At 38.3% G+C, this 21,001-nt stretch overlaps 1 protein-coding gene across 3 annotated transcripts in view; it reads right to left on the bottom strand.

Moving 5' to 3' along the window:
• The window catches only part of MAGI3 (membrane associated guanylate kinase, WW and PDZ domain containing 3), a 226,997-nt gene that overhangs the window by 75,451 nt on the left and 130,545 nt on the right, over positions 1–21,001 (bottom strand). For all 3 annotated transcript variants that reach the window (XM_072644386.1, XM_072644384.1, XM_072644385.1), the window contains exons 5-6: positions 12,925–13,099; positions 5,361–5,440 (exon numbers count right to left, since the gene is read on the bottom strand). In XM_072644386.1, coding sequence (XP_072500487.1) covers positions 5,361–5,440; positions 12,925–13,099 — 255 coding nt within the window. The remainder of the gene's footprint in view (positions 1–5,360; positions 5,441–12,924; positions 13,100–21,001) is intronic.

Raw genomic sequence — 21,001 nt, 5'->3', positions numbered from 1 at the left:
CATTTAGAGGTTGCATCAACTAGTGGGTAGGGAGTGAACCTCAGAAGTCAGGACTACCTGGATGTGAGGCTATGCTCATAATCAAGCAGTTAGGTGGTACAGTGGGTGGGGCACCAGACCTGGAGTTAGGAAGACCTGAGTTCCAATATAATGTCAGACATTCACTAGCTGTGTGATCCTGGGCAAGTCATTAGCCCTGTTTGCATCAGTTCCTCATCTGTAAAATAAGCTGGAAAAAGAAATGGCAAACCACTTCAGTGTCTTTACTAAGAAAACCCCAAATGGGTTCAGAAAGAGTCAGAATAGACTGAACAACAAAAGGCTCAAAATCTCATTAGATTACGAGCACCTAGAAGATAGAAGTTGTTCTCATCTTTCTTTGAATTGCTAAGGTCTAGGACAGTCCTAGGTAGTAAATAGGTACTTTAAAAATTGTTAACTGACTTGACCTTAGGCAAGACACTCAACCTCTAAGTGTTCCAGGAAATTAATTCCTAAGACTATAATTTGATGAGCAATAGTCGATCTGAATTACTAGAAGGGGAACTTTATTTTTTATTGGGGTACTTTATTGGGCAACTCCTTACATAAATGAAATCACAGATCTAGACCAAAAAAAAAAAAAAAGCATCAAGAACAGATGTACTGTGGTAGGAATGTGGTTATCACATTTTAGGGAACGTACTGACAAATTGGACCACATCCAAAAGGGGGTGAGAGGGACAACGGAAACAAACAGTATGAGCATAGGCTAAAGGAACAGGTGATGACTGATCTGGAGAAAAGAAGACATGTCTTCAAATATCTAAAGAGGGAGGCCATGTGGAAAAGAGGCTAGAGGTGTTCTGCTTGATCACAAAGGGAGTAATGGGTACAACTGTCAGGGGAGCAGTTTTAGGCTTGATGTAAAGAAAAATGAAAAGGAATAGGCTGCCCTCATTGGAATTCAACCCCCAAGTAGGAATTAGACATAAATAATATTAAAATATTGGTAAGCAGGTAAAGAACAACAGAAGTCTTTTCTTCTCTAGGGTAAACATTTTCTTTCCCTTCAACCCATTCTCCAGTGGTCTGATCTCAAGTCCTTTCACTATGAAGGTCATGTCTTTCCTGGCTGCTTTTCAGCTTATCAATATCACAGAATCCTAAAATTTGGAGTTGGAAAGGAACTCAATGGTCAACAGGCACAACTGATACTTGAAAGGAAATTCCTACTTTAACATGCTCAAGAAATGGTCGTTTAGCTCCTGCTTGAAGTCTTCCAATGAAGGTAAGGCACTATTTCCAAGGTGGGCCATTCTATTTTTGGATATCTCCAATTATTAAGTGGGCAGCTATGTGGCTCCATAGTGCATAGAGCTCTGGGTTTGGAGTCAGGAAAACTCATCTTGTTGAGTTTAAATCTGGCCTCAGTCACTTACTAGCTTTGTGAACCTGGGCAAGTCACTTAACTCCATCTGTCTCCATTCCTCATTCATAAAATGAGCTGGAGAAGGAAATAGTAAACCACTTAAGTATCTCTGCCAAGAAAACTCTAAGAGGGGTCACAAAGAGTTAGACACAACTGAAAAGACTGAACTACAACAACAAAATTATTAACCAAGTTTTTCTTGACATTAAACCTAAATTTGCTTCTTCAACTTCTGATCTCTGGGGCAAAGCAGAACCTTCTTCAACTGACAGTACTTCTAAAACTTAAGTAGCTATCACGTTACCTCTGTGCTTTTCTCCAGGTTAAATATCCCTAATTCTTTCAAATGCTTATTGCATGACAAGAATTCAATGTCTTTCATTATTTGAATGCCCTCCTCTGAATGCAGTCATGTTTTTTAATGTCTTCCTCAAAAAGTGGTACCCAAAACTAAACACAATTTTCCACATGTGGTCTGACCAAGGGAGAGTACAAACGGACTATCACCTCCTTATCCTTGGAAGCTAGGAATCTCCAAGAGAATATTAACTTTTTTGGATGCCACTTCACACTGCTAACACATATTGAGTTTGCCGACCACTAAAACCTCCATTTATTTTTTGGAAAAACTTTTGGCCAATCAAGTCTCTCCTATCTTCTGTTTTTGACATTTATATCTGATAAATTTCATCTTACAAGTTCTAATATAATATTCTACCTTTTCAGGATCTTTTTAGATTCTGTCACCTTAAATTTTAGATATCAATCCTAGCTGGAAGTCATCTTAAAATTTGATAATAAGAATACCCTGTATGATTCTGGTAGCCTATGAAGTCACTGACGAAAATGTTAAACAGCATATGGCCTGCTATGTACAAAGTGATAGGGATGAAAAGAAGAAAACTGGAATGGTCCCTGTCCTCAAGGAACTTATAATCTAACAGGTAAATAATTAAAATACACAAATTATTGAACACAAATAAAAATCATATAAGGTAAAATGTTATAAAGAGTCAAGAAAAATATGATGAAAAATTTGAGTATGTAAGAGAGAAATTAGTATAGCTGGGCTGCAGCAAGAATTATATAAAGGGGAATTGTATGAGATAAGCTAGATAGGTTAAAACCATAATGTTGAGGGCCTAGAATCTCAAGGTTAGTAGTTTAAACTTCACTGATAACTTTATCAGCAATGGGAACTACTGAAGGTTTTTAAGTAGAATAAATTATATGACCTTAGTGATAGGATAATTATGGGGGAAATGGTATGGAAAATGGATGGAAAAATGAATGAATAAAAAACAATTCAATCAGTACTTACCCGACTCCAAATATTATGCTAGACTAGAGACTGGAAGACCAGTTAGCAGGCTATTACAACAGTTTAGGCAAGATAAAAGAGAGGGTCTGAAATAGAATGCTTGCAGTAGGAGTGAAGAAAAACAGGTGCATATGTTAACAGAGATGACAAGACTTGTAGATAATTGGTGGTGTGGGGTAAGAATGAGGGAGAAGTCCAATATGATACCAAGGTTCTGAGACTTGACAAGGAATTAGTTATGATCAGAAATAGAGTAACTAGGGAAAGTGATAAGTTTAGATGGATAAAGCATTTATTAAGTGATTACTCTGTGCCATGGAGATAAGGAATCAGAAATGGAAAAAGAAAAGGAACAGTTAGATTAGAAGGAGAATAATGAAGGTAGTGTCTGTCACGGGAAGCAAGGAAGGTGAGAGTATCAAAAAGAAGGGGTGACCCACAGGGTCATTATCAGCTGGGAGAGCAAAGAGAATAAGGACAGAACAAAGACAACGCAATCTGACATTAAGAAGTTATTAGTCCTCAGGCTCCCAAACAAAGAGTCAAGGGCACATTTATAGCATCTCTTGAACACACCCCCTTCTTTCCTCTGATGTTGCCCCGACCCTGGTGCAGGCCCTTATCACCTCATTGCCTCTCTTTCCACTCCAATCTATCTTCCATTTAGTCACTAAAGTGATTTTACTGAAGTGTAGATCTGACCATGTCACCTTCATACTCTTCAATCTAGTAACACTGTCTTCCTAGATGTTCTGAGACCAAGACACTCCATCTCTTGGCTCCTAGCAATTCCTCTGGCTGCCCCCTTGACAGGAATGTTCTCTCTTCTCATTTTTGCCTATTGGTTTTCCTGGCTTTCTTTAAGTACTCACTAAAAGCCTATTTTCTTTAGGGAGTTTTTCCCAACCCCTTCTAATTTTAGTGCTTTCTCTCTGTTAATTATTTTTTATTTATCCTGTATGTGACCTGTTTGTATATATTTGTTTGTTGTCTCCCTCCGTCCCCTTCCCCACTATATTGTGAGCTCTTTGAGCCTCTTTTTTATCCCGAGAGTTTAGCACAGTGCCTGGAACACAAAAGATATTTAATACATCTTTACTGATTGATTGATTGATGACCTCTGAGAGAGCTGTAGAATGATGGGTCTAAAAGTCACATTGCACGAAGCTGAGGAACAAGGAGATGGACAGGAAAGGGAGGCAGTGTATTTCCGTAGGTCTGGCTATCACGACTCTTTTGCAAAACTTAGAAAGCTATTAGCAATACTGGCAGACATCTAATCTATGAAGATTTTAATCTATATGTGAATAATAATGTTTGTAAACAATAACGTCTGTAAGGTCTATTTGTGAACAACTTAGAAGTCTGCATAATTTTATTTTCATCCCAACCTTCAGAGGTAGGTGCTATTATCATTTTCCTTTACAGATGAGGAAACTGATGGATACAGAGGTTAAGTGACTTGCTCAGGGTATCATGGTTAGTAAGAGTGTGTATCAGGGTTTAAATACAGATCTTCCTGACTCCTGGTCCAGTGCTCTATTCACTGCACCATCGAGCTAACGAATAATGTGGTGGGAAAAGCTTAGGACCCAGGATCAGGAAAGATCTGCTTCTAATACTAATTAGCTATCTTTATGGAAAAACAACTTAACCACATCAATATGTCCTGCATCACAGGGTTCTTGTGAGGATCAAATCTGACCACGTTTGTACAATACTTTGCAACCTGAAAGCTAAATAAATCTTACTTACTATTATATATCAGCAGAAGGCTGGCTGATGAATTTTTTTTTTTGACCACAATAGCCAACAAAAAGGACAAAAACACAAAATGACCGTCAGTTTTATCTGGCTGTTCCTCTTCAGTTGTGACAGAGGCAGAGAAAGAACATAAATATGCTTAGGATCACAAAATTCTCAAGTCCACAAACATTAATTGTTGATATTTCTTCATGTGTAGTTCTGTGTGTAATAATTAATAAGCCTCTTCTCTCCTGGAGTATCTGAATTCACTACAAGAAGACCCCTCATACAATGGGTAGATCCTTTATGGAGGATTTAAAGATACAAATGGAAGAGAAGTATCCAGAAAAAGACAAGGTGGAGGGTAATGAGACCTGAACCACTAAGAGAGGCATCCACACTGATAAGTCCATGTTTATATATCTTTATAGATAGACAGACAGATAGATAGATGTGTGTGTGTGTGTTATTTTTAAAAATCTTGGTGCGATTTTAAGCTTTAAGAGCTTAAAACAGAACTAAGCCTTTCTGAGATATCCTCCATACATATATGTGAGTGTATTTATACACACACACACACACACACACACACACACGCAGAAAGACACAGAGAGAGAGTTAGAAAACACATATATTGGTACATCCATTAAGTTTGTATTTAGAGATTTCTAAGAGTGGGCAGACACATTTTCACTCATGTAGTGAAATAATACAGTTGTATGAATTCCAAGAGAAAGAAGAAAATTCTTTAATGAAATCTTCCAAAGATATACATCCTGTGGCTGATTGTTGGTGCTCCCTTCCCTGCGTTTTAGTGGGTCTAATTAGGCATCTAACCCCAAATGGAAGAAAATGAGTGCGACAAGCTCGGCATTGTCTCACCTCCATCTTCACAGTCTTCTGGAGCCTTTGCTTTCTTACAGAGACGGGGATCTAGCCAGGTCGTTGTCTTAGTGTTGTGGCTGTAGAACAAAGATCCCAATGAGAAGCAGTAAAGAGAGAAACACGGTTTCAAAACCAAAATTGTAATGCGACTAATGGCCCCTAGAGTCTAAATACCTGTCTCCTTCCTGCAGACTCCCTCTATTTGAAGCCTCTGATCCAATAATCCCACTGTCTCTACTTCCTTAGCTTCAAAAATGTAGAAGTTAATCATTTCGGTTCTACTGAGAACATGAAGCCTCTTCTGGAGAACGTGGTGTCAAAAGCGAATTATGTAAACATGTAAGCAGTCAAAATGATTCTGTAGGTGGATGTTCATCACCACACACTGTGCCTTGTCCCACTGAACAAACAGCATTGGGAGCCCAGGTAACAGAAAACAAAGAAAGGGTGGGGGAGGGAGGAAGGAGGGATTTGATTAAAAGAAGAATGACTGAGCTTGGAGGGCAGACTGAAGCATGCTCATTTTATTTTCCTTGTTTTGTGGATGTTTTCTTTTACAACACAGCTAATTTGGAAATATATTGCGACTTGAAATGTATAACTGACATCATATTGCTTGCAAGGGATGAGGGAGGGGAGGGAAGGAAGGAGAGAATTTGAAGCTCAAAATTTAAACATTTTTTAAAATGTAAGTAAGAAATGTTTAACAAAATAAATAAAAATATATTTTTAAAAAAGAATGGCTGGTTCTTCAACATGCATTAAAATTAGAAAATTCAAAGGATTCCACAAAACGGAGCGTGGGTTCAGCTGTGTTGTAACTTTAAAAGAGAACAGAAGAAGAGAACGAAACCATCAAGCACGTGCTGTCTGTGCATATCCCTTCCTGTTTTCATCAGAAGATGCTCGTAGAGACTGGTGTTAAGGTAATTACAGGGCAGAGTGAGCAAGCTTCAGACTTGGTCATTTAGACACAACCTCTAAAACAAAAACGGTCCTACTGCCAACCAGTGACACAGTCATAGTGGTGAGCACCCAAAATAATAATGAACTAAAAAAGAAAATGGAAGAAAATATCTAGCAAGGCAACAAAATATTAATTAAAGCTTGTATCATTAGGGGACAAAAACATTTTATGAATAAATCCTAGTTTAACTTTCTACATACAGTAAGCTCACTAATGTCTACCTGATATTCACAAAGTTATTTATCATAGGGTTTGGAGAATACAACTGGCACTCTTGTCAGCTACTGCGCAAATAGAGCTGTATAATTATTCCCAGCTCCATCGAACGCTACTTTCTACATAAGGTCTTAGGTGATTCTCTGAGCTGCTTGTACTTCCTCCCCAAATGAACTTGCCTTTATTGTGCATCTGAATCTCTCTGTGTGCCTAGACAGATACATACATATGTACTTTACATTTTTTACATATTTGAAACATGTTTTATTCCATGTGTAGAAGTTGTTCCTTCCTATCAAATGCCAACTCCCCAAGGGCATACACTGTTTCATTTGTGTCTCTGTAACCACAGGAGTTTTGCACAGAGCCTAGAACAGATCAGTGAGGCATTCAACAACACTTAGTAAGTGCTTATTCAGTGCTAGGTATAATGACAAGCCCTGGGACTACAAAGAGAAAGGCTATTCTACCGGGCACTTAATGAATGCTTTATTGATTGGTAGAATTAGATGTACTTTTTTATGTTAAAAATTGGTAAAGGGAGATATAGGGGAAGCATAATTTTTAAAAAAATGTTCTGCACCTCCTTGCAGGGTTACTATTGATAGAAAGATCTCAGAAACTGAATAACAATAACTAGTCAAATGTATCTAGAATGAACCTTCTTAGAAGCTAAGAAATTAGCATACTAGAAGGAAAAAATGACACAAAATGATCTGTTAAACCAAACTGTAAACTTCAAATACCCCCAATAGCACAGACTTCTTTTTCTATTTGAAACAACATATTAACAATTGCCAGGGACAATCAAATATGGCACCAGAGAGGGAAAAGCTTTTAGAATATTGACCTAGTATGTAGCAGCTTATAACCTGAGTCTTACATAAGTAGATTATACTTTTCCATAAAAAAATTTCCCACATCTGAACAGCAGGGGCATATATCAACATATTACCCAGGAGATAAAAAATTCTTTTTTTTCTAGGACTTATTAACTTATCCCTGTAAATAGAAGAGAAGCTTACTAATCCAGTGTACAGCACAATATTTCTAAAAATATGAACATTTTAGCCACCCAAGAAGGCTTGAATTGCAAAAGTTTCTTCAAGAAAACAATTTGTTTAGTTGTATCTCACTGAAAAATTGATTGTAAATAACACTGTGCTCTGTGAATGGGTTATCATTTTCAAAAGCTTTAGACTGTTTAACACAGAATAAAAGGAAGAATGATATTTCCTGTAAACACATGAAAAGTCCACATTCTCAAACATTCTTCAAATTGAGGTTCTATTATTTTCATATTTGGAATAGCAGAAAGAAAGCTGTCCTCTGAGTCTGTAACAGTTGCTTTCAAGCCCTGCTTCAGACACAGACTGGCTGTGGAATCCTGGACAGGTCACTCAAAGAAAAAAGTTTTAGGACAGTCTCCCATTTGCACCAGTCAAAGGAATACCCTGATCCATCTATCTACCTGCCTACTCATGTATAACCATAATTGGGTAAAGAGACGAAAACATGATATAAATCGCTATAAGGCCAAAGTCATAAAAATCTGCCATTCACAAAGATCCTAGGATAAGCAATCATTTCAAACTTTTCATTTAATAAAAATTATATATACATATGCATATAATTATTGAAAATTCAAAACTTACAAGAGAATAAATTTTACAATAATTTTTAAATGCTCAATTTATTAACTAAAGGAACTGTCATGAAGTTAACATTTATATTTAGTGTTTAATGTTAATATCATATAGTGACAGAGCAGAGCTGAATAAAGACACACAATTTCTGTTCCAAAATGAAACTTCCAAAAGAACATTTATATAACATTCTTACTTGGTGTGAATAGCATAACCATTTTAGTTTGTTCTAATACATGTGGTACCCAATTAACATCTCATAAACAGGTTCACTGACAGCACCATTTGTCATCAAACTAGTGGGATATTCTTTGTGAACTTATATCATTAATCAGTTCACTTTTTTGCTTGTATATTATTTATCTTACATTATGGTTACAATCTTATGGCATCATAAGATATGACCACAAGACCTTCATTTAAGCCCTAGGTCTGCACACAGTAACTATTAAAGGTCATAAGCTGGAAGGGACCTCAGAGGCTAGCTAATCTAGTCTCTCCTACTTTATAGATGAAGAAATTGAGGAAAGGGGCAGTTAAGTGTGTAGTCCAAAGTCACACACACACACAGACACACAGACACACACACACACGGGCTAAGTGTCAGAGATAGGGTTGCCTCCATTTGATTTTGGCCAGCTTACAATATCTCTGAGCTTCATTTTCTCATCAGGAAAATGGGGACAGTAAAATTTGTTTTACCTACTTAAAGAGAATAACATAAGAAAAGGTCTTTATGTATCTTATACTGTGATGTAAATGTGAGATTGTGTGAAGGACTATTAATAGAGTCATACACAAGCATGGAAGGGTCCTGTAAGTATACTGTTTAAAGCTAAACCCCACAATGAATTGAAAATGGAAGGGAAAAACAAAAAGAAAACACCACAAACTTCTTATTTCTGTCTTTCTTGGTGGAAAACAGGACTCCTTCTGGGATGAACTAGTTGATGATAGAGAACCATAGAGAGAAGGCGAAATTATTCAATTCAGCTTAGTTATCTCCTCCATGAAATTCAAATCTCTTCCCCACCCCCAATCTCTGTCTTTGGTGTTCTTTGCCCTCCTCAAATTGTCTTTTATTCTATCGCTCTATGTATCCTTTATATATTTCCAACAGAATGAGGGGTCCCTATGAAGATGGACTGTTTCAGTCTGTATTCATATTCTCAGTGCTAGCACAATGCCACATAATACTTATTTTTTATGGAATTTAATTGTTGAATCAAACTGAAAACCCAATACTCTGTGGTTGTTACATATTACAGAGATATATGCATATTGCTGAAAGCTGGAGAAAAATTAGTTCAGAACTGAGACTACTGTTATCCTTGGCAAAGAAGGATTTACAGAGGACCTTAGTAAGTATTATTTTTGTGAAGGAATAATAATAGCTAACACTAGTACAATGCATTGAGGTTTGCAAATATATACAAAAATCTCACTTGACCCTCACAACAATATTATGCTCATTTATAGAAGCAGGAACTGATGTAGTTGTAAACTGGAAGGAGGTTGGAGAGATCCTAGATTTATATATTGTTAGCATCAGCAAGAGTCTTTGAGATTATCTATTAAAGTAAAGGCGAGGGGGGAGGTGGAGAGAAGAGAGCATTTAGCAATTAGAGCTAGCTCCAAGTCGACCAGAGTGTCTTGGAAGAGGAGGCAGCTGACTCTCTGGAAGTTTTCTTGCAAAGGCTGGATGTGTGTGTGTGTGTGTGTGTGTGTGTGTGTGTGTGTGTGTGTGCATGCGCACATGTGTGGGCATATGCATGTGTGCACATGCAGCAAAAGAAGATTTTTAATCAAATGCTGATTCAATTAGATGGCTTCTGGACTAGATCCTTTCCAAATGTCAGATTCTATGACTTTGCTTATTGTTTCTTGCAAGAAGAATGATTGTTGGATTGGAAAGGATGGAATAAAAATGATTGAGAGATGAAATTCAAATAAGTAAGGATGTAATAAAGGAGTACCCAGCTGCTCCTAATGAGTTTAAGTCACCAAGCCCAAGTAAAAAAAAAATTTGGTAGCAGTACCTACTGAACTACTGTTAGAGATGTGATTCAAACCCAGTCCAATAAGCATTTATGATGCATTTACAAAATATGAGTTGCTGTGGGCACCCAAACACAAGGGCAAAGAGAAAAGGGTCTGTCTCTCAAGGAGATAACATTCTACAGAGTGAATACAATAGGTAAGCAGATAGTTACCAACATAATTTCAAGCTGAGGAAGACAACATCAGAAAAGGCTCCCCAGGGGCTGAATCTCAAAAGAAGCTTAGGATTCTAACATGTGGTGGTGAGGAAGGAGTATATTCCTGGCTTAGGGGTCTGCCCCTACAAAGGCACAAGGCCGGGAGATGGGATGCTGGGCTCAGGATTCATAAATTGATTCAGCTGAGTGGAATGTAAACTGCATAAAGAGAATAACATACAATAATCTGCAAAAGTTAGGCTAGAGATAGATGAATAAGGGTTTTTAAAGTCAAGCAAAGTTTCTGTTTTATCCTAGAGGCAAGAGGGATCCACTGAAGGTTTATGATTTGGAGAATAACACAGTCTGATTGGTGCTTTAGGAAAATCATTCTATAAATAGTGTGGAAGATGAACTAAAAAGAAAAGATACTAGGAACCACGAGTTCATTTAGTAGGCTATTGCAAAAGCCCAGGTGAAACATAAGACAAGGAACTGAACAAAGGCACTAGCAAGAGGGCTAAAGAGCAGATAAACAGGGAGAATGATTTGAAACAGGTGCGACAGGATAAGAGAAAAAAAACTTCCCAATTTTCAAAAGCAGAGAGGGAACACTGCAAACTGATAGGTTAGTGAGTGTGACTCTGATAAAAATTACAGAATGTATTATTAAAGGGATGGTTAGTGACCATCTAGAATATGAAGCTATGTTCATAAAGAGATGGTAAAGTTTCATCAGGTCACAACAGACCAAGCTCACTTACTTCTTTGAAACGGTTACTAGACTGGTAAGATGCAGAATGCGTAAGCAGCTGGAGATCAGGAAGAACTGATCTCAAGACCTACCTTTATCTGTGTGGGCATAGGTAAGTCATCTCACCTTTGGGAGCCTCAGGCAACCAAGACTTGGCTTGGGGGAGGAAGGGCCCACACTAGACATGTCCCATTAATTCACCTGGGCAAAGTTACTCATGATATCCTCATGGACAGAAAATGTGAACCAGATGGTGGAAGAGGAAGAAGAATCTGAAAGTAGTCGAATGACTGGATCCAAGAATGGTCAGTAATGGGTTGAGGGGAAAAAACCTTGAGAGAGTGCCATTTCTATGGAAACTGCTTGTGACAACAGCATAGATGGCATGTTAATCAATTTTCAGTTGAGACCAACCTGAGGGATATCTAACAAAGTAGATGAGAGTCAGGCTGCAAAGAGATTTTGATAGTTCCCATAATAGGTACTTAATAAATTTCAATTGAACTGAATTGAACTGATAGACCAGACAAGTATTTCTTAAGCTAGGTCTATGAACTAGGATGGGAAAAAAATTACATCTTTATTTCAATATAATTGGTTTCCTTTGTAATCCTATGTGCTTTATTTTATGCATTTAAAAACATTATTACGAATAGGCTTCAGCAGATTGCCAGAGAGGTCCATGGCACAAAAAGACAAACATAAAATGATAGGAATAAACTAAAACTTTATAATATAATTATAAGCTTAAAACAGGGCGTGAGAGTCCTGGCTGGACAATGGTTCATATAAGAAAAATGTACTGTTTTTGGTCAACTGCAAGCTCAAGAAGACTGACTACAGGGTATGATGTGGCAGTCACAGTAGCTCACTGGGTCTTTGGCTACACAGAGAGAGGCCTAGTGCTCGCAACAAAGGAGGTAGGAATTCTGTTGTATTCTCTCCTGTGTCAGACCATGCCTGGACCACTGTGTTTAGTTTGGGACATCACATTTTAGAAAAGGGCACAGATGAAATGGAGGGTGTCCAGAAAATGTCAACCAGGATGATTAAGGGTCTCAAGTTAATGCCTTAATGTGAAGGGACAAGGTAGGTTAAGCTTGTGGAGAGAAAATGTAGAGTGGATATGATGGCTATTCTCAAGGACTATCATGCAGAAAGCGAGAGCAGATTTATTCTCTCTGTCTCCAGCAGCAGGAGTAGGAGAATAATGTTGGGAGAACTCTCCTAAAAAGAAGAGTAATACAAAAATGGAATGTGCTGCTGTGGGAGGTAAGAGACAGTCTTCTAACAAGAGGTCTTCAAAGGAAGGGTGGAAGGCCCATAGTTGGCAACATTGCCAAAGGGATTCTAGGTCATATTCAGGTTAGACTAAAGGGCCTCTGCAGTCTCTTCTAACTCTTTGATTTTGTGAGATTCATCACATTTAACATCTATGGGAGAGAAGAAGCCAAATCCTAAGATAATAAAAGCAAGGGTCATGATGATTACGGGAATACCTGAAACACTCACTCAAGTTCACAGACCTATTGGTGGATGAAAATTGTATAAATGATGTTACTTGACATTTATTTTATCAACTATGTCAGAATCTACTTCTTGTCATAGGGGAAAACAAATAATTAGATTTGGATTCAAACTCTAGATTTTATTTAAAATATTTATAAAAGGAAAAATAAACAGGGACTTGATAATATTTTTAATATTTCAAGTATGTTTTAAAAGGGTTTTGGACAATCACCATTGTGAGAAGTCAGAAATGGCACAAATATTTGCTTACTCAATGAAGTAGATCATCCCTGTGTCAGTGTAGGCCATTTCCCAGTTCTTAGGCAAAGGTTCCAGGTTCTCATCTCTTGCCATGTAATTTCTAAAGTCCATGGAGCTGTTTGTTTGGTTGTAACTGGGAACTGTCTTCATCCAGTCAGAAGACTCTGAATGTCTCTCTTTGTTTTCTACAAGTGTTTAAAGGAGAACAGCATGAAATTTGGATAAATGTATGTTTTGCTTTAAACAAACAGTCTCTCTTTACTTCATTACAATGAAATGTCACACAAACTACAAACTTCCTTATATATTTCTATCATGTTCACACAGTTCAATACTCTTCAAAGCTGAAGTGAATTTACTGATGTCTCATATTTATTTTACAAGTCTAATCACTTCGTCCCATCTGAGTATTTTTTTAAAAAATTAACATCCGAATTGATTTAGTATGAACAATATGGGTTTAAACAAACTTAAAGTTTTATTTTCATTTGCCAAGCACAACATAGAATTAAGGTATTTCAATACCTGAAGACCCCAATATATGCAATATACTCTCATTTATGAATAATCAATCAATAAGTATTGCTTAAGCATATAATATGTGCCAGGCACAATTCTAGGTGCTGGGGATAAAAAAGGCAAAATTGTAATAACCCTTGACCTCAAGGCCATTACATTCTATTGGGGGAGACAACATGAACATACACATACAAAATAAATACAAAAATAAAAGGTAATTAAATACAAGGTAGCTAGGAGAGGAGGACACGAACGCTTAGGGGCTCAAAAAAGCCTTTTTGTAGAAGATGGTACATGAAGTGCACCTTGAAGCTGCATGAGAGATGAAGCAAGGAGAGAATGAATTCTAGGGGATGGAACGCTGGGCAGAAAGGACAGGGAAGGCCCATGAATGAGATCAGAGTGTATAAATAATGTACAATGAGGCTGGACAGGGAGGCTGAAGCCAAGTTGTGGAGGCTTTAAGAGTCAAACATTTTGCCCGAGAGGCAATGGGGAGCCAATTAAGTTAACTGGTTAAAGGAGTGACCAGGTCAGATCTTCATTTCAGGAAAATCTCTTTGGAAGCTGCGTGAAGAACAGACTGGGTGTGGGAGGTGGGTTGAGGGACCTGTCCTCAAGAAATAAAAGTGAGCAATAAAGAATTTATTAAGCACTCATATGGGGGGCATTATGCTGAGCATTTAGGGCATAAAGACAAAAGCAGCAACAGTCCCTCCTGTCAAGGTCACCTTCTCTCAAGAGAGACAATATGCACAGATATAAATCTGTATAAAAGATGGACATTTTTGGCAGGCACTAGCAGCTGCAGTAAGGGATCAGAATAGACTTCACGTAGAATATGACACTTGGTATGAGTCTGTAGGAAAACTAGGGATTCTAAGAGAGGTGAGGAGGAATACATTTCAGGCATGAGAGCTCGGCTGAAGGCCAGAGATAGAGTTATGTATAAAGAGCAGTAAAAGGGTCATTTTGAATAAAATATACATGAAGTGAATGAAAGGAAGTTCTGTGTAAAGGCTGGAAAAGTAGCCAGAGGTTTTCAATGTCAGAGGATTTATATTTGATCCCAGAGATTATAAGGAACCAATGGAGTTTATTGAATAGAAGAATGACACTTTAGGAAGAAAACTTTGGCAGCTGAGTGGAGGACGGATTGAGATGAGAAGAAACTTCAGGCAGAGAACAATTACGAGGCTATAGGATGTGAGTGTAGAGAAAGGAATGGACATAAGATAAAAGTGTGAAGACTTGGCAACTGAGGAAGAATGTGAAGTCAAGGATGGTTCTTAAGGCTGTAAAGTAGGTAAGGAAAAAAATGGAGATGCCCTCAACAGAAATAGAGAAGTTCCTAAGAGGAGTGTCTTTGGCAGGAAACAAAATTAGTTCTGATTTGGTTTTGTGAGGCTGAGATGCCCATGCAACACCCAATTGAAAATGTCTAAGATATTTGTTGATGTAGGACTGTAGCTCTAAAGTCTGCAGAGGAATGACCAGGGCAGGCATCTCAGATCCAAAAGGAGCCCACAACTCTGTCCTCTGGAACCAGGAGAGCTTCCCCCGTGGCTGACATCATCTAAGTTCAGCAGCAATCTACTGCTCAGACCTAAATCCAGGTCAATAACTCATAGAGTTCGGATCAAGAGGACAGTGATCAGACTCTGCCTTAGAGCAGTACTTTGGTAGTACTGAAAGTTTCAAGTCTCTAGCCTAAGCTATTCATGATATCCTAGAATAATATTCAAAAATCTAAGGAAGTAACAATAGGACCAACCAAGATTTTCCCTAAAGAAGTGCCTAGAGCCCTGCCCTAACTTCAAGTCCAAAAACATGAAGTAGGCTGGAAGAATGAGTAAAGAACAACAACAAAAATCTCACCATAAAAAGTATTATGGTGAGAGGAATGATCAAGACACAAACCTAGAAGAGTATGACCTTGTACCACAGTAAAGTTTTAAAAAACAACAACAACAACAAAAAGCAGGTTGGGCATAAATCAGACTAGAATTCCTAGAAGAAGTCATGAAGCAAGGGGTTATTTTTTTAAAAGAGCTAAAAAACTCTTTATAAATGAAATGAGAATGCTAGAGGAAAAACTGGAAAAGAAATGAAAACTATAAAGAATCAGAAAGGGAATTAACAGTTTGGCACAAGAGGTACAAAATATTGCTCAAGCAAGAAACTCCTTAAAAATGAATGGCCTAAAGAGAAACTAATGATTCCATGAAAACAAGAATATCAAAACAAAAGTCAAAATACTAAAAAAGTGGAAGAAAATGTAAAGTACTTCACAGCAAAAACAAAAACTAGAACAGATTGCGGGGAAAAAAATTTAGGGATTATTGGATTATCTGAAAAATATGACCAAAAAAAAAAAATCAGACCTCGTCTTTTAAGAAATCTTACAAGAAAACTGCCCAGATCTCTGAGAATGAGAGGGCAAAGTGTAAAAAAGAAAGAACCTACAGGTCGCCTCCTAAAAGAAACACCAACAGGAAAACTCCTACGAACAACATAGCCATAATGCAAAGCTTCCAAGTTTATCAGCCAATTCCATAAAGAGAGCTTGAATTATAATATTCCAGAAAGGAAAGGATATAGGCTTACCCCCCCCCAAAAAAAAAACCCAACTTACCCAGCAAACAGAATATTATCATTTAGTGGGAAAAAACCAGACTTTGAGGTAATTTGGGAATACAGGACTTCCACGCACTCCTGATGAAAAAGACCAGAGCTGCATAGAAATTTTGAAGGACAAAGGAACCAAGAGAAACAAATAGAAAATAAATGTGAGGGAGCAATCATCAAGTATGAAACAAGGATCAAGTCCTTCCTTCCTTGTATGGGGAGATGACATGTGTGCCCTCTGAACCCTATCACCTGCACATTCTCTCAGGGGAGTGAGCCTGGCCAAGTGAACTCCCTTATTTATAGCTTCCCAGAGATGTAAGTGATTTTATAGGCTGCATACTTGGTGCAGTCGGAATAAAAGGGTCTACCTGAATTTGCTTAATTATGAACAGGTCTGCTGAGATTCCAGGCTAGGGTCTTGTTGTTTGGAACAAAAAGAGAAGACACAGGTTCAAGATTCCCTCTAAACTCATGGGTGTCCTTGAATATTATGAGATAGTGAAAAGATCCTGCCTACCAAGAGATAAGTTGAAGAATGAAAAATAGAGATTGTCCTTCAAAAATCACTAGAAGTGTTTAAAGCCCAACTTGGTAGACACTCCAACTTGTGAAAAAGTGACTCTATGTTTTGGAACTGCTTTGCAAATGTAAAATCTATTACAAAGTCCCATCCCAGGAAACTAAGACTCAGAGCTCTTTCTATTCATAGCAGGGACTGTAGGAGACAGGGAATTTATAGAAGACTTTATATAGAAAGAAAAGGTGAACAAAGGATCTCTCTCAGGTCCAGCTATGGTAGTAACAGTAGTCTGACACTAGCCAGTGAAATTATAGGCAAAATCTGTATAGCCAGGTAGGGGCATAAAACTGGCCAGGTGACCTCCCTTTTCTGTAAGTGCTTAGAGGTCTATGTTATTCTCTAGGTTGCATACTGAGGAGGGGTCTAAATGAAAGGGGCTTTCTAAATTAGCTCAAAGCATCCACATAGATCAAGTAAGTAATGTCAGAAGGTTCCTATATGGGTAGCCATGACAGAAATTTGCCAGGGTTTCTTCATTCCGTTAGCAATGTTAGCTGCCTCTCCCCGTTGTCAATTCCTTTAATATCTATTGCCTACAATAGAAGTTCTTTATGCTATCATCCCACTGCAAGACTCATTATACTGTGTCCTCACAATTTGAACCCAGGACCCCCTCCCCCCCCGCAGTGGGCTACAGCATCCATGACAAAAATTTGGGATGCTACCAGTCAGTGTTCCCAATAAGGCCAAAGATGCAGCAAAGGAGACTGAGAGGTAGGTGGAAAGAAAGGAGGAAAACCCAGAGAGCACTGTCACAACAAATCAGAGGAGACCACATCCAAGAGGACAGGGTGGTTAGAAGTGTCAGATGCTACAGAAAGGTCAAGAATGATGAGGAATGAGAAAAGGCCAACAGATCTGGCAATAAAGTGTCCCTGGTAACTTTAGAGAGAGAAATGTCAGTTGAGCGATAAGTTTGGAAGCCAACTGCAGAAGACTTGGAAGAGTAAGAGGACAGAAAGTGGAGGCACCAAGTGAAGGCTTTACCAAGGAATTTAGTTGAGAGGGGAGATACAGGGTGACAAGTGGCATAAATGATAGAACTTAGTGAGCGGTTTTTAAGAATGGAAGAGCCTAGACCCTAGTCTCTAGTCACTAGGGCATATTTCTAGGCTGTAGGGAAGGAACCAGTAGTTAGAGAGAAATGGGAGGTTGGGCAGTAGGAGAATGACAGTGAGAACAATTTTTTAGAGAATATGGGAAAGAATAGGGTCAAGGACACATGTGGTAGGGTTGGCCTTAATGGGAAGAAGGGCCATTTCTTGTACAGAGATCAGAGTAAAGGGAGGCAAATAGCCTCAATTTTCTTGGTGAAGTATAAATTGAAGGTCCTCAGCTGAGAGCGGGTAGAAGGGAAGGGTCTGTTGTGGTAATGGAGAAGAAAAAAGGTTTGGAAACCATGGCTATGATGAATTATACAGGGACTCAAATAGTGAAGAGATCTCCTTCCTCAGGAAAGGCCCAGTCAGGGGCCTCTTTTTGCATGGTTGCCGATGACCACCTCTGTTTAGTACCCCAGGAACAGCAGTTAAAAAGGCAGATGACATAGTAAGCCAGGTTTGGGCTGTGGCAATAGGAAAAAGGAACAAAGGATTCAGGTAGAAGACAGAATAGAGCTGAGCTGATTCACTAAAAGGTTGGACTGAGAAAAGAGTATAGCCAGAGCAGAGATGATGCTTAGGAAGGCACTAAGGAGCAGGGGAATGAACTGACTGAGGAGTGATATATCATAGGAAGAAATGGAATGATACAAAATTAAGACTGTGTTTGTATTGTATTTTGGAGTTCCCGAATCAAATGAGACAATATGTTAAAATACCTTACAAATCTTTAAAGTGTTACAAAAATGTTACTTATTGTTTATTATTATTTTTATAGTAGTGGTAGTGGTAATGGTGGGATAAGCAGAAACCTTGTGGTGAGATAAAAAGAATGACCATCTTTGTGTGTTACCTAGTTAGAGTAGAGGAGCAGTTCATGGGAGTTGAGTGGACTGAGGAACTGAGAGGGAGATGCGCCTGAATATGAGAGTAAAAGCTGAGTTAGTGAAGATGACTGTGAGACAGGCACTAAGCTCACCAAGAAGGGAGATACTTAAAGAGAATTCAATCTACAGATGCTGATGAGGCAACAAAACATGATTGCATGAGAGGCAAAGCTTAAATCCAGACCTTCCTGGCTCCAAGGTGGTCTTCTACCCACTTTGGCCTGCCATGAAGAATGGATCCTGCCAGATGAAAAAACAATGTCATCACCTCTGAATGGTGCCAAAGGGAGGAGGAGAGCAAAATAATTAATGAGACATTATTTGTGGTTGATTTTTGGTAATTTTATATTCATATTTAAATATGTACATATCTAATGTTAATATGTATCTAATGTACATATCTAATGTTTCCCTAACGTTAGGGAATTCACAATAACTCCCCCTAAAGAGTAGCAATGACATGAAATATGGTAAGACTAGAAAAAAATGCAGCTTCCCTTTCTACATGCCTCATTATGAGGAATCTGTATACAGCATGACTTCTCAAGCATAACTTAAACATAGCAGGCCTCCTTCTATAACGCTGCTATTTCTTTGGGTAATTACAAAAACTGGTGTTCCAATGTAAAACGTTCCTTCTTCCAAATGGACTAAAATAAATACAGGTGCTATTATATTTATGCCAAAGTAGAATAGGTGATAAAATCAGTAAGAACTGAAAAGTGACAAGGCAGATAAACTGTATCCAGTAATTTCTTTTCAGATAATTAGAAATTGCCTATTCATACCTGAGACAAAAAGCACCCTTTTTAATGTGTAATATTTGTCAAATTCAAATGCATTAACTGAGCAAACCTTGAAATTACTTTTTAAAAAAAGACATGGCTACATAAATCAAACTGGTTATTGGGCTACCATCTTTCAAGACAGGGCCCACATATATTTACAAAAAGAAGTTTTATGTAATGAATAAACAAGGTAATTTATTCCCTGCCTAAATGATTCTCTCACATTCCCCAAAGAGGCTGTTCCAAAGCATTCCCTCAATCAATTAGTCAATAAATCAATTTAACCTCTTCTGTTTGACACTCAAAGTTCTTTCTAACCTAAAACTAAGCTACCTTTCCAACCTCATTATGCAATATGTACCCCTCTCCCCTATTTTGTGTGTCTTATCCTTTGAACTGGTCCTTCGTATCTGGAACACCTTCCCTGCTAATCTCCGCTCCTCAGAATCCCTAGTTTCTTTCAAGAATCAGCTAAAATACCACCTTCTAAACGAAGTCCTTATTGATCTCCCAGCCCTTGGTGTCCTCCCAAAATTATCTTCTATTTCTTTTGTACATATGTAACTCCATCCAGCGTTCCTCAACTCCTGCTTGTCTTGGTGGGCTAGATTCCCAGAGAGGATCTGACTACTCCCTCAGATCCTAAGGCCTGGGATTTATTGTTATTCACAAATTTCCAGTTAGAGTTAATTAGCTTTCAGAAAGGATGTTCATTATTTATTTCAGAAAGGACCTTTTATTAAACAAGCATAGCAAGGCAGTAGTTACAGAAAGATTCCCCTCCCCCCCCCCCAGTGAGGGCATAGTCTCCTTTATACCCAAAAGGTTCCTGGGGAGACCATACAGCATGTGGCCAAAAAGGCAAATTCACAGCTCTTGGTTAGTAGCAATCATTTATTCCCTTAATGGGTTCCTCATGGAGTTTTCCTCGGGTATGGCTCTTTCTGTGCTGCCCAGAAGCTGTCTTTCCTCAGTGTGTCTAACATATCTCTTGGCTCTCAAGGAGAGAGGTGTCATTCTCTGTCACTGTCATTCTATTCTCTTCTCACTTTACCTTCTTTCTGGGTAATTTCATGTTCAATAGTAATTTCTATTCATATGACTCTCAGATCTCTACATATTGAGGCTGAGTCTTTCTTACCCCTGAGCTCTAATCCCCATCAGCAACTGTCTGTTAGACATTATGAATTGAATATCCTGTATTTATCTGAAAATCAGCATGGATAAAACAAAACTCATTATCTCTTTCCCTAAACTCACCCATCTTTCTTCTGAATATCCTTATTTTCTCAAGGGCACTGTATTCTTCCATTCATGCAACCTCAGAGTTCTCCTCATTTCCTTTTTCCTCCCTGCCATATTCCTTCAGTTCCAACATATTGTGAATTTTGCCTCCACAACATGTCTCATAAACACCTCTTTCATCAGGTACAAATCCCTTTATTTCAGGTCCCAATCCTCATAGAAATGGAATACCTTGAGACCTCGTCTTTGTACTCCTAGCACCAAATCACTGCCTGGCAAAGAGCAGTTGCTTAATCAATGTTTGTTCACTAAAAGACTAATTACTTATGATCCAGAT

This window comes from Notamacropus eugenii, chromosome 2, assembly GCF_028372415.1.
Source record: "Notamacropus eugenii isolate mMacEug1 chromosome 2, mMacEug1.pri_v2, whole genome shotgun sequence".
In the NCBI taxonomy this organism is placed as follows: domain Eukaryota; kingdom Metazoa; phylum Chordata; class Mammalia; order Diprotodontia; family Macropodidae; genus Notamacropus; species Notamacropus eugenii.
This window is presented reverse-complemented; position numbering and strand designations above follow the sequence as displayed.